This window comes from Pleurodeles waltl, chromosome 11 (genome assembly GCF_031143425.1).
Source record: "Pleurodeles waltl isolate 20211129_DDA chromosome 11, aPleWal1.hap1.20221129, whole genome shotgun sequence".
NCBI lineage: Eukaryota > Metazoa > Chordata > Amphibia > Caudata > Salamandridae > Pleurodeles > Pleurodeles waltl.
Window position 1 is genome coordinate 524,459,776 of NC_090450.1, and position 14,550 is coordinate 524,474,325.

General features: G+C 42.7%; 1 protein-coding gene across 1 annotated transcript in view; it reads left to right on the forward strand.

The window, feature by feature from the left end:
- SLC9A9 (solute carrier family 9 member A9) overlaps nucleotides 1–6,377 on the forward strand; it is a 2,563,562-nt gene extending 2,557,185 nt beyond the window's left edge. Inside the window, exons 15-16 of the mRNA XM_069213904.1 lie at nucleotides 767–872; nucleotides 3,584–6,377. Of these exons, the coding sequence (XP_069070005.1) occupies nucleotides 767–872; nucleotides 3,584–3,805 (328 nt within the window). The 3' untranslated portion in view covers nucleotides 3,806–6,377. The remainder of the gene's footprint in view (nucleotides 1–766; nucleotides 873–3,583) is intronic.
- The last annotated feature ends 8,173 nt before the right edge of the window (nucleotides 6,378–14,550 follow it).

Here is a 14,550-nt window from a genome sequence, read left to right on the forward strand (position 1 = left end):
TTTTCTCTCTCTTCTTCTGAATGTAAGTCTGTTAAACAAAAATGAGTGGTGTTCCCCATAAATGTATGTCGGTGGTCTCCACCTACAACCACTAACTTATATTATGCATTGGGGGGAGGCAAGAATACTGGGACTGTGGGTCGTTCTGGGGCAGAAAATAGGCCTGGAACCAAAATAACAATGTCCACAATTAGTAAATCAGAGAGCTAGAAAAGTGGGCCACATTTTGCAAATCCGGGCAGTTTTTAACTTGTAAAGAGATGCTGTACATTTATGGAAGAGTGCATGCATTTTTTTTTCCTGCTGCACGCAATGCCTGTGGTAATATCCGATAACTCATGATTAAGAAAATGGATCACAGCAATGTAGAAAACGGGCCCACAAACAGCCCCACACTGATCGCTCAGACCAACCCTTCTGCCAGATTGCCTTATACACTTTAGGGCTTCCGGGGAAAGAAGTGGTGGGATTGAGGAAGGACAAGGGTGTGGGTGGGGAAGGGATCAGTGCCAATTTGTGACTTCCATGTAATGTGGTTTAACCTCATACTACTTGATAGGTTTCCGTCTCCTAGGTATCTGATTCATTTTACTCAAGTCATGCCAGGAGGTTTTACTGTCATTGGAATGTGTACCCATGAACACAAAGTTGCTTTGATTAATGCGCTTTTCAAACTCTATGCAAGCTGTTCCAGTCCTTTTATGTTTTAATCAAAGTTGTTTTGTGCTCATTGAAAACGCCAGACATTCCTTAACCTTCTCAATAGATACCTGAAGCCAATTCTGACGCATGCGGGACCACCACTAACAACAACACTGCCGGGTTGGTGCGGCCCCCTCGCCCGACTCCTTACCAGTCCACAAGCATACGGAGTAAGTTACCCCCTCTTCTTCCCTGCTCTAGCCTTTGAGAATGGGACCGGGCAAGGTGCCAGCTCGTTGACTTGTGTGTAGAGGAATCCTGCCATGCCGGATCCAGGGCTTGATTGTGGTGTACCTTGGAATGCAATCAAGTAATAATAGTGCCTTGCAGGCTGATTTTCGTCAATTATCTCTTTTGTGAAGGTAAATGGGTTTGTTTAATAAAGAATTTTTGAGCTATGACATACGAATATTTTGTTGGCAGAAATTTGATGTGTTCTGAAAAGTATGATAACCGAATTTATTTCACAAACTCAAGCGTATCGAATTTCCGATTCCACATTTCTAAGGTTTATGAGATGAATGCATGTCTTTTTCTTTCTAATGCTAGTGTTTTATATTGCAAATCATTGCATTCAAGGAGTTGCAGTCTTGTTTGAACTCAACAGGACAAGTGCATCTAAAAATAATGGTTTGTAAAAGCAAAACCTAGGACTGGTAACCCTGGGCCGTATTTATCCATAATTCACACAACCCGGCACAGCAAGCCACCTTGCTGTGTTGCGCTGTGTGAAAGGGCAGCAATGTGCCATATTTACATTTATAAGACTCATTCTTGTACTCTCCTGGTGCTGGTGCATCTTTGGCTGCCTAGCACCAACACAGGCACCATTGTGTCATGTTGTAAGAGTGCCTGCGATGCAGGCCGGATTGTGTTTGTGCAGGAAGGCACACCTTCCTGCACAAAAGCAATCCTCGGAAGCATTTTCCTCTTTCTGTGTGTGCTGCAGAATGCAGCACTCTAAGAAAGAGGAAGCTATGAGGAGAAAAAATAAATATATTTCTCCTTGTTGGGCCTCTAGTGGGGAGGCATACAATTCTCATGCATTCCCAGGGATGCCAATGTTGGTAAATCTGGGAATGTGCCAGAATGCTGGGGTGCATGTGTACACCCATTCTGCACTCATGGAATGCCTCCCTGATGCAAAGTAACACAAGGCAGCGATTTGTGCTGCCTTGTGTTACTGTAAATTTATCAAGCCAATCAGAGCCATGCAGTGTGGCCAGACGTAGCTCTCATTTAGATTTTGAGTCACCCTTACATCCCCTTGCATGCTGCAAGAGCCAACGCAAAACCTTATTAAATATGCCCCTGTGTGTGCTGGTGATTTGCAGTCATCTGGTAGCGCTAACATTTGCTCAGTATTCTAATTCAAATTACGCTTGCATTGCCTGGTTCGCATCTGATAAGTTGGATTTGAGGGGCCGCTGTGATCTCATTGGAAATCATTTAAAGTTAGACCATCTCAGCAAAGAGTGTGCAGAGAAGAGCCTCATGAGACAAAAAAATATATATTATGTGCCTGGGACTGCTCTCTCCATGTGCAGGTGCCCTTGTGGCTGCCTCGCACCAATGTAGGCATCCTTGCGTCACAGTGCAGGAGTGTTTGCATTAAGGTCAGGATAGTTTTTGTGGAAGAAGGAATACCTTCCTACTCAAAAACTATCCCCTGAGGCCATTTCCTCTTTGTATGCGTGCTGAAGAATGCAGCACATAGGCAAAGTGGAAATAACGAGGAGAAATAAAGATATTTTTCCAGGACAAGCTAGCCTCCGGCAGGTGCATCATTCTGACACAAACCTATGTGAACAAGTCTTCTGCAAACATGAATTTGCATAAAAAAACATGGGTGAATGCATGGAAATGACTGTGCACCACCCTAGGAATGCGTATCTGATGCAAAGTAATGCAAATAAGTGCAATGTGCTGCGTTATAGTTTTTTTTTTGTTTACAAAGCAACTCAAGTAAACATTTGCATAGCTTTGTAAATTCCATAAAGGATCTTGGGCCTGATTACAACTTTGGCAGAGGGGGTTAATCCGTCCAAAATGTGACGGATATCCTGCCTGTCGTATTACGATTCCATTATATCCCATGGAACTCATAATACAGTAGGCGGGATATCCGCCACATTTGGGACGGATTAACCCCCTCCGCCAAAGTTGTAATTAGGCCCTTTGTCTACATCAAAAATGTGCTGCAAAACCTACAGAAAATCTTTGAAAATCTGTCCCACTGTGCTCTAGGAGTATCCATTGGTGGTCCACAAGAGCCAGAACCATGCCGAACTTTCAGGATAACTACAGCCCACGCTAATTACTCCATTTAGATTCACAATATGCAACGTATTCCATGTGCATATCCCACATATTTAGCATTGTCCAGCTCTTATGCACCAGCATTACCACATCTCCTCTATATAAGTGCAAATATGGGGATTACGGACAATGAGACCAGCACCAAACTTTGGCGCACTCTGTGAAAACATGTATTACCCGAAGTCAAAGCATTACATCAGAATGAACCTGCTTCTGAAGTAATACTTTCAAATAATTAATTATTATATCAATTAATGGAAACATTGATTGATGCCTTCACATTGTGTAAATGTGGACTGCAATCTGCTACTGCCAAGGTTTCATGTCTATGTGGGTAATGGATCTATATTTCAAAAAGGCACACGGTCCAATTCTTTCATTCCGTCCCTTCTGAAGCGTGCTGGAATAAAATTGATCACTATCCATTTTTTACCTGCTTTAAAAGCGCTGGCTCGTTCGGGGAATTGACGCTTTGCCTTTAATGTATCATCTCACTCCAGGGCCATCTGCTGCTATTTCAGTGACACTAATTCTAAATCCTTTCTTTTCAACACACCATTAGGAGCAGCTGAAAGATGATGACATGGACTGCATAGTAAGCAACGATGAACTGACCGTGGCCTATGAAGAAGGTGCATTTAGCTCACATCCTTCCCCAGTGCCATCGGATCCACCACAAGCCGCCAGCAAGGAGAACGTCCATGAAGGAGACCTTGGTTTAGGGGGATACAACCTGAAGCTGGATCCCACGCCGGGTTCTCCTACACACAGTACACTGGCTTGATCAGGCCAAGGGTTCTGCGTTATATAAAGGGATCACAAAGGGATGCAAGCACTGATTGGTATGCAAGGCTGGAACTTGACTTGAATCTGTGATAGATCAATACTTTGGAGGGCTTGAAGTCAACTCCCTACCTATTTCTTCAGGCATAGATCGAATAAAGCGAGACCAATATAAGCCATATGATGTTCACCAGAAAATAATTGTTTTAAACAATTATCATTTTTTTGTTCAATGTATGAATTGTTATGTCCTGGATAGAAACTATATTTCTATGTTTTTGCTTTTTCTTAGGCCGTTTACTGATTGCTTTTCTACTCTCTCTATACAGCTCTATCGTCTTTCAATGTGCTGCACTTTTTTTAATGACTATTGTCTGGATTTTCTGTGCAAGGCTAGCAAGTTATATATTATCGATTAGAATAAAAAAGATTGAGGAGAGATGATTTAGAGAATAATAGCACAGCTTCTCGGTCCTCAATAAGCCAAGGCCGAGAAGCGCCATATAGCGGGCAACCTGTCCTGAATCTGAAATCCACCTAGCCTTAAAAAAGCTTGTATCTCCATCACGAGCACCAACTTGCTCTAGGCTACGTTTACTCGGCTCTGGTGCTTTGTACGCTTCCGTCGGGGTGGTCAGCTTCAGATATGGGGAGGCAGTACCGCTTTAACATATGCAAGAAGAACAAAATGCCTGTGTCCTAGTCACTGGGTACATGAGCCTCAACTATGCAAATGCTGGAGCACTCATGCCTCAGCGAATCAGCTCGGGCTGAGTTGGATTGTATGAGATTATTAAAATCCACTTGCAACAATATCACATCCTCCACGTCGACCTATCACTGTTTTAAATAAGTGCATACACGCTATCCTTAACTCCACCCCTACTTTTCTTGGAAAAGGTATAATAGATATTAAAATCTGTGAATATATGTACTTACCTTGTAGATCACTGTACTGAATGCTTTATTATTGACATGCGATATATCACGAACAATATAAGTATCGAACACTGCATCTCTATATCTCGGCAGCAGTTAGGAAACTGCAAACTTCAACCACTAGAATGATATAGCCTGACCATCATCCTCTGCAGGCCTCAGCCACTCTTCTGTAAAATAAGCACACGTAGAAATGACACAAGTGCCTTCCCCACTGGATTCTTAAGACACACAGAGTTTTCTTTTAAACACAGCACTATACTTTCCTCCTTCCTCGGGGGAGGTTTTGGTATCCTAGATGAAATTTGGCACCCTAGGTGAAGTTCGGCCTCCTAGATGAAGTTTGGCATCCTAGGTAAAGGTTGGCACCCTAAGTGAAGTTGAAGTTTGCCTCTTAGGTGAAGTTTGGCACCTTTAGTGAAATTTGGCACCCTAAGTGAAGTTTGGTATCCTAGGTGAAGTTTGGCATCCTAGATGAAGTTTGGTATCCTAGGTGAAGTTTGGTATCCTAGGTGAAGTTTGGCATCCTAGATGAAGTTTGGCATCCTAGGTGAAGTTGCAGTTTCTGGGATCTTCCGTAGGTCATGAAACCAGACATTATGCTTATACCACAAAGCTGGTGCCTTTGTGCTGATGGCGTCCTATGCAGCTACTTAGTATTGCCTTAATGTAGCAGTGGCTGACCTTCCAAGCGCTCCATCCTAAAGCTCATTAGGCATCGCAGGGTGGAGGCTCTCCTCCATTTTAAGGATGGCAATTATGATTTCGCCAGTATCCCTTACGCAGCGGTAATGCCACTGCTACACCTGATATCACCAGCACGTGTTACATAGACCATTAATAATCGGGTACCTGGGAAGCCCATGGACGTCCTTTAGGTGTCACCAGGGGTTGCAGCTTGCCCCTTGCGACCCCTGGCACTGCCTTTGCGACCCCGGCCTCAGGGGTTTGGCAAAATCAGTGCCAGGAACACAGGGGCAGCGCGTCCTTATGGACGTTGCTTGGGACTCTACTTCCTTGTGTGCACGCGTACGGGCGAGAGTGTGTTTATGTAAAAGAGAGTGTGTGAATGAGTGAATGTGTGTGTATGTGTAAGCATGTGTGTGTGTGTGTGGTTGAAAGTTAAGAAGGAATGGCCTGTGGGGTAACTTCCACTACCCCTGGCATTTTGATGGATTGGCGTCCACGAAGAAGCCCTTAAAATGCCCAAAGGAAAAAGGGATAAGAGGGTGACCCTATGTTGTATGAAAGTTCACAGCCATGACTGCCCTTGGAAAAATAATTCTTGTTTTGTGTTACTTGTTAATTAGTCAATGGAATGCATGCAGCACTTAACTAATTAATCAGTACAGCACATGTATACCCACCTGGAGGTATCGATAACATGGGTACCGGTACTTCTGGGTTTTAGGAATACCAGGCAATCCCATGTTTTTTACTGAGGAACGCGAGCTAACCTGCGGACATTGTACTGCATTGATTATGTCAAATTTGGTCCCATTTGAAGGTTTTTTGTCTGCCAGACATTTTGCCCGCCTTAAGCGGTTGAAATGACTCGTGAAAACGCTTAAGGCGTGTATTCCAGAGAATTGTGCAATCCCAATATGACTAGTGAATCCAATTAAATTAAATCTAAAAACAAAATATAAAACTATCTACACTAAAAGGCAGTATCACCGATGAACAGTTTGCACTGATGGTGGTGTGCGGGGGGGTGTCTTTTGTGGTGGGTCTGGTGCAGCAGCCTTTTGTAAAGAAGACTGGCACACTTTTCATGTACGTTCGGTTTATATCTTCTTTGGGTTCAACCCTGAACACATCGCCCCATAAACCCAAGATAAAAGCAGATCTCTTCTTCAGGCTACTGAATAGTACCCAATTGCTATTTGGGGTTTTAAAATTAAAAGTGGCTCAGTGACTCCAACCACTTCAACTCTGAATTGCAGCTTAGTCTAAACATCCACACAAAAGCTCCCGTCCCTTCCAAAGCAGTTCGTACACTCAGTGGAGGGTGGGACAAATTCACAAAGAAATTATGCAATGCATTGGAGCAACCAAAGTTGCTACACTGGTTTGTGTGAGTGGGAGTGGGCAGAACAACGTCATATCTACTGAGCTACTGCTCTGTTTTTCTCTCTCCCTGTACTTGCGCAGTTTAGGCTACCATGCGCCAACGCACACACCTTGTGGGTGTGATGTCAAGCATAGGGGTTTTTACCGGAAGGGGCTCCTTCCAGTACAACATGCTATGCTATGCAATTGCTTAACACTTTTTATAACTTTGTATGTCTACTGCACGGTACAGCACACACGCAAAGTTACAATATTGTTTAGAAACATTTTTTAGATAGGGATGTGAATCTAAACCCATTGGTTTTTTCACAGGAATGCCAAGGTTCCACCCAGAGTACACCCCCTTGATGCAAAGTCGTGCAAAGTGTAATTTTGCATTCCTTGGAACTGCTTTCCAAAGTAGATCCCCAAATCAACACTTTTTGCCGGTTTGTTTCCTTTTTGTGACGCACAAATTTCGCAAAGTGATGACAATTTTGGCTCTGCCAGTTTTGGCCTGTGCACCCAGTAGCTCCGGCCAGCTTAGTCACCTCCAGGCAGCACTGGGCAGACTCGGGCCTGAATCCTACAGACACAGCCTTCTCCCCTCTCAGTGTTGTTTTCAGACAATTATACCAAAGAGCGGAGACTCAGACTATAGCTTGGACCTTTGCTCTTGCCTTAGATGCATCCATTGGGCCCAAAGCACAGTGCGACCATCTCTGTATTCTAGCTGCACCTGTCAGCTGTGTGCAGGACATTAAGGCAGGAGACCGCCGCTGCCTAAGGCATATAAATGGCAGATACTACCCAGCGTGAAGCACATGATAATAGCTTAGGTGTGTTTTGGTATAAATTGCATTGAGAGTGTTTTGAGGGGAACAGTGTGACTCGAGTTACTTTGCTTTCACTGCAGAGAGGGTGCTTACTTGCCCTTACTTACCCTGCTTACTTGAAAACTACTGTGAAGGGAGCATTATGTGAATTGATAGTGATGCCCTGTCACCGTGGGGAGAAAACTCTGCAGTGCCTTCACTAAGAATGCAAATAAGGGGTCTTATTTGCAACTATGTACTTATGTTAATTTACTTGAAAGAAATATATGATTTTAACTGGTGGTCATGCCTCCCGTCTTCCGTCCTACATAGGTGAGCCTCCATTTTACCTCATGCTACATTCTCAAATTTAAAACAATATATATTCCTTCCTCGCATATATAGCTCTTGTGTTAGGATGTCATTATCAATGTTGACAATGCTTGTAGGTTTATTCATTCTACTGAAACTTAGACGATATGGCTTCTGGGCTATCAGGGGACACACTTTGATTCTGCCATTACTGGACATTGATGCATGGAAATGAAGCCAAGACCAGAATCCCACCTGTTAACCATTGAAAGGAAAACAAATTCAACATTATTTAAAGTAGGAGTAGTAGTAATGTCCCAAATATAAAAGTCACGTCCAGTCAGATTATGCATTCCCTACACAGGCCTTGATCTTGTCATATCTAGATGATGCCAGCACCCGCTCTGTTGTATTAGCACCATAGCTGATGTTATAAGACATATACTGCAGGACCTTTTCCTGTCTTGTGTAAAGAGCAAGGCACAAACAGAACTCTTCATGCAGCCTTGTTGTAAACTACCTCCAAGTTTCAAGGCCCATGTAAAGTTATCCAACATGATGAATCAAGCTGGCAGGACGTGTCGCTGATAATCTGTGTGTCTATTGACAATACTGAACTGTACACAGTGCTTTTCTAGAGTCACTTCTTGATCTTGATTAGATGATCAACTGTTCCCACTGTTGCCCAATGTGTAATAACTTCATGCCTCTAAGATGACTGTACGACGAAACAACAACTTCAAAAACAACTACTGCCTTAACAACGAGGTCGGAACACCGACCTCGTTGCTACTACTAATGATTTTACCACGAATGCCTTAACAACGATATTTCGTTGTAAAGGCATTCCTGATAAAATCATTAGCAATAGGCACCATTCACCCTACATCCTTCACCCCACCCCCCCCAACCCCACCCCAAAACCTAAAACCCTCTGACCCCCCACCCACTCCCCAAAACCAAAAACGCCCCACCCCCCCAACCCCACCCCAAAAGCTAAAACCCCCTGACCCCCACCCACTCCCCAAAACCAAAAACGCCCCACCCTCCCAACCCCACCCCAAAACCTAAAACCCCCTGACCCCCCACCCACTCCCCAAAACCAAAAACGCCCCACCCCCCCAACCCCACCCTAAAACCTAAAACCCCCTGACCCCCCACCCACTCCCCAAAACCAAAAACGCCCCTCCCCCCCAACCCCACCCTAAAACCTAAAACCCCCTGACCCCCCACCCACTCCCCAAAACCAAAAACGCCCCACCCCCCCAAAACCTAAAACCCCCTGACCCCCCACCCCCTCCCCAAAACCTAAACCCACCACTTACCTTCGCCAACTCACTTCTTTGCACCTTAACCACGCATGTTCGTTGTTCAGAACATACGTAGTTAAGGCACAAAAAACCGGAGTCGTGGTTAAAAAAAGCGTTGTTGCGCTTTCGTTAACCACGACTTTCGAAAAAAAAAAGTCGTAAAAAAGGATGTTCCCCCTCTAAGATAGATATATGCAGAGCTCCCAGTCTGACCTGACTTTGCCATCACTGCCATCAGTGTGAGGCCTTTCTAGTTATGTCTGTAGTTGACATTATTTTAAAAGGATCACTACTACTACGCACTAACAGCTTTGTCCACAAAGTTGCTTGAAGCGAGCAGAGAACTTGATTTCACTTGGATTCCATGTAATGAGAAAGAAACATGAAGATACTTTAAGATTCACAGAAATATAGGTACCGTTCCAACGGTTCTCTAACTTTGATCTAGATCAACCCTAGAACAGTTTATTCGAACTTCTTCAGAGCTGAGGAAAGGCTGGATTATGGATTTATGGCCTAACAACTCCTGCTAAAGTTGAAAAATTGTTTCCTAAGTATCTCTCTTTTGGTGACCTCAGCATCTCTCTTATGTGCCTCTAGGAACGAATGAGCTAGCAACTCGCTGCCTTCTATAAGGAGCACACAACTACACAAATCTTACTTGCTGCACTAATACGCCTACCCTTAACTTTCACACTGGCATTAACTATTTATATTTCTCTGTGACTTACAAAACACTTTAGCAAATTATTTTCTTTGTCTAGATAGATGTTAGTAAAAACCCTGTCCAACACATTAATGCATATGTTCATTCTTGTGAAAAACCCTTATATTTAAATGAGGCTCTTTTCATACTGATCTATAGTACAAATGTGCCACTGGCTTCTCAAGGGTCATTACCTTATCCGCAATGTGACTTTCTTGGTAGCCATGATTGTAATATTGATTATCAACGCCAACAATATTGTGGCATAATACTATTGTAGTCAAAGTATTGAGGGACAAAATATCGAAAGGTCAGTGCACATGGGGAGGTATAGATTTACTCTTCCTAACTTCACATCTACATAACTTGAAGATATGTGTACCATGTAGATACATATATGTGAAATTAGGTGTAGAAAATCTAGACTTTCAATATTTTGTCCTCTATTCTGTCGCATTGATATTTTTGATTTGATAGTCAGGAAGCACACTGGTAGCCTTCATCCCCGCCTTGAGGATAACTGAAATCTATGCCCTTGCCGCTTTGAGTACAGTTGCACTTTTACAGATTTGAGGTGGTTATGTGAGTACTCAGTTCTTCATTCCAAATGTACTTTCAGATCTTCACCTCAAATAATACATCATTCGACATGCCCTACTCTGCATTGTTCCAGCAGAACCATTGAGACTATCCTGTCTCTTAATGTCACCTAAATCATCACATTTAACCCATGTAGAAATTAAAAGCTTGTTTTTTTTCCTCATAGTTTTGTTGTATGCATCCATTAAACACAAGATAAATAAGAATTCAAGGACTCCATTGTGTGCAGGATAGTGTTTCATGGTTTGCAGTGAAATAGAATTCAATATGGACTTCTCACGAGGACTTTTCATTTTCATTCCACTATATATCTCTTTTTCTAGTTAAGCAGATATGCAGTGTGGCCACGTGGAACACTCTGCATGCCTCACCCACCATTAGCTTTTGGGTGCTTATTTTAGGAAAAATGCAGCATTAGGCCACCCCGTCCTCTGCAAGATGTCCATGTAAAAACTAGCCTAGGCTTATGAAGTGTCATATTTGTATATTTCCTCTATTTTCCTTTCCTTTCCTAAAGGATGGTTATATCAAGTTTTGTTTTCGGCAAGAAGAGTAAAAATAATGTACTTTCATGATAACTTAGGGTTACTGAGTCAAAATACTATTCCTTATTAACAATACCCCTTTAATTCCTTACCCAACATTAAATTTAAGTCTGTGCATCAACGAGGACCACTGGTGCTCTTGCAGTGTAAATGGCAGTTTTGAGAAGGGCATGTTTTTTCCACAGACTGGTCACTTTCTTTTAGAAAGGTTTCCCAACGTAGGTCTAGGAGACCACACCAGGTGTTCAGAATAACCACTGCTATGTACACGAGTCTACTTAGATGAATTGTATGCATATGTACATGCATCTTATGTTGAAATTCTGAACATCTTTTATGGATCTGACTCTTTTGTGCCTGAGATTGTCACCTCCTGGCTCACAGTACCTTTATCATCACGTATCTAATGAATATCAACCCTATGTTTTATATCTCGGGCCATTGCTGAGAGCTGAGGTTTTTTGGGGTGAACCGAGGGCCCTTTATCAATAGCCTACGTTGTGAATTTTTAAATGTTAACCCACGCATAGCTAACTACAAGGGTTCAGATGCATCCTATTATTCAATCAGTCTTCTATTGTAGTGTGACAAACTGAAGCAGGTTTAGAAGTCCTTTTTCTATTTCATTGGTAACAATGCCCTGCCTTTTTAACATATTTAGAAGTAACACAAGGTATGAAATAGGCTCTTCTTTAATATGCGGCCTATAAATGTTGTTATGTAATACATATTCTATTCAGAACAAATCTTTACTGGATTACTACATATTTTGGTTTTGGTGTCGCGGTAATTAGCAGTGATACCTCATACGAAATGTTTTGATACTGGTATTAATGTGTGGGAAAATGAGGTGTGAGCCGCCAGTCAGGTTTTAATCCTCTTTCCGAAAGGCGCTGAATCACAATAGAAGATGAACCGTTAAGAGGACAACTAGCTGCTTTAGGAAACTTTTCACCACACATTGTGTACTCCGACTGGAAGACAGTAACAGAACCCTGTTATGCTGATAAACAGTGACAGAGTTCTTTCAGGACACCATCAACTGCCAACCCTACAAAAAAACTTTCTATATTGAAAATACCATAAACAACTCAGTCACCGCCAACTAACAAGTAGTACCAAAATTTAGGAAGGCCTTGAATGTTTTGGTCGGTGGTATAGTTTATAGGGACATAGGTTCGGCGGATGTTTGAAGGTGTGACCCCATCCCCCAAAATCAATGCATTCTTGGCCTTGTAGATGCCCATGGCTTTTCTAGTTAGACAATTTGAAATTCACTCCGTCACCCCCCCAGAAATCTCATTGACTAAGATATGCCCCTGGTAGTTTGAATGCACTCTCACCTTTGATTCACAGTGTCCTCTTTTGCGCTTGACCATCCGGCATTTAATAGAGTTAAAGTTGCCTCGTTTATTGTAAGGAGGGTAGATAAAGAGGCAGGAAAAGCTATTCTACCCTCTCTTTAGGAAAATGAGATACTTGTTTGATAAAGATAAACTTACATTTCTTTTTCGGTATTCACAAACAAACAATTTAATATTAGCTTTACGACTACGGAGACTAGACAGTTGGGTGGAGAACTCTGCACACACAAAGATAGAGCTGTCCTGGATAGTGGTGGATGACGCAATTCGTACCTGACCTGTCCTCCACCTCTACTTAAAGTGTGAAACTTCAACAGATCTCTCACTGAATACCTAAAACCTAATTTATACTGACAGCTGCATAGCTTTCATGGTGTACTTACACTATGCAGGACTTTAATTATGGAAATATCAACCACGTTCACACACTATGCCTCGACCCTGATTGGGAGCGTGCACTTGTATCCCAGCACTGTGGCACCCATAAAGGTCACAAGATGACCTCTATAGTAACTTGCATCTTGCATTGTCATTGTTTTGGCAGTTGTCCTCCATAGGTCAGGCACATTGTGCTTCCATCGTGGTCCGCAGTAGACTCTTTGACCCAGTCTTGACACATGATCTCTCACAACTCAGTTTATACTGATGTGTGATATCAGTTATGTACTGGTGTCTGTGTCCTGAGATTCAGGCAGAGCTCCTAAGCGGGGTGCCTATCTGAATGCTGCAATGCTGAGAGCTGCACAAAGTATGCCAGTCATGCCATGCAGTAGCCATTCAGCACCATCCCAATATTGAGGCATTCACTAAGTTCTCAGAGTGCATGTCTACCATCATTTACTGTATGCACTGATGTTCCATTTCTGAATTATTGATAGAACTTATAGAATGCACCCCTACCTTAGTACAGACCTCTCTCAATTCAGTATATACTCACGTGCAGATGTATTGTGCCCGGCATCTGGGGTAAAGTCAGAACTCCTAAACTGCGCTTGGATCTGAATACTGAATTATCCAGGGTTCTGTCATCAAGTTGACATGACCTGCACTTTGCAGACATGTCCATGTATTCCAAAATTCAAAGAACTCTCCCAGTGCAATTGCCTCTTGAGCCTTAGTGTGTCTAGGTATACCACTGTCATGGTGCAGGCAAAGTCCTCAAAATGTACCTCTGTCCTGTAACCTGCGATTTGTGAGAAATCACAAACAGGGAACACCCACCTGACATTTTGAACCAAACATTTTTTAATTTAGTATTCTTGCTCTTCAAAAATATGAGGTTGTCCTCACAGGTTTCAAGTCCTCAAAAGTTTACTTCATATGTATTCCATGCCCCACTTTCCCAAGATGGCGCATGCAAACAGCACTCACAAAGCACCTCTATCGCAACTTGCATACTATATCACACGTCTTGTACTTAGATATATACATGGATCTCAAAATGTGCCTGAAAACAGACTTGCAGCCTGCCCTCTTATCTGACTACAGTGGATTGCGCATCACACTGACAGCACGATGTCCAATCCATTGCAGTAAGCATTGCACAAATGTGCAGCAATGATTGGTGTTTTTTAAACTATTTTTCTCGATGTCAAAAGCAAGGAATTTGTTCGAGAAATCACTTTCAATATATGGCCTTGAAAAGTAAGGTTGTATCCATCTCTTTAAAGGCGTCAACCCCGATTGTGAAATGAGTACATTAGTTTGTGTATCCACAGTGGGAAATAATCTGCATAACGCTTGTTAATATTCACAAACTTGTGGGTGTTCACCACGTTTGGCATGATAGGGTGACTGCCTGCACAATTGCAGTTGAGGACAATTTGAGACATTTTGTCCAGATATATAAGTAGTGATTGATTCTGGGAATCAGGATCATGTAACTTCACCTGTGAATTCCAGTTACTTTTGCAGCAAACTTTCAGAATCAGGCAATTGATGCTTCACCTCCCTGTGCAGTCAGTGCTCAAAGGCTTGGAGACAAAAAGGGGTAGTTCAGAAGCAGAAGGGGTGACACCTCCCTTTGCCCGCAACGGTAGCCCCATTGAACCTAAAAATAATTGGGGGTACAGACGGTAGTCTTGTTGATTGGTGTCTCATGAT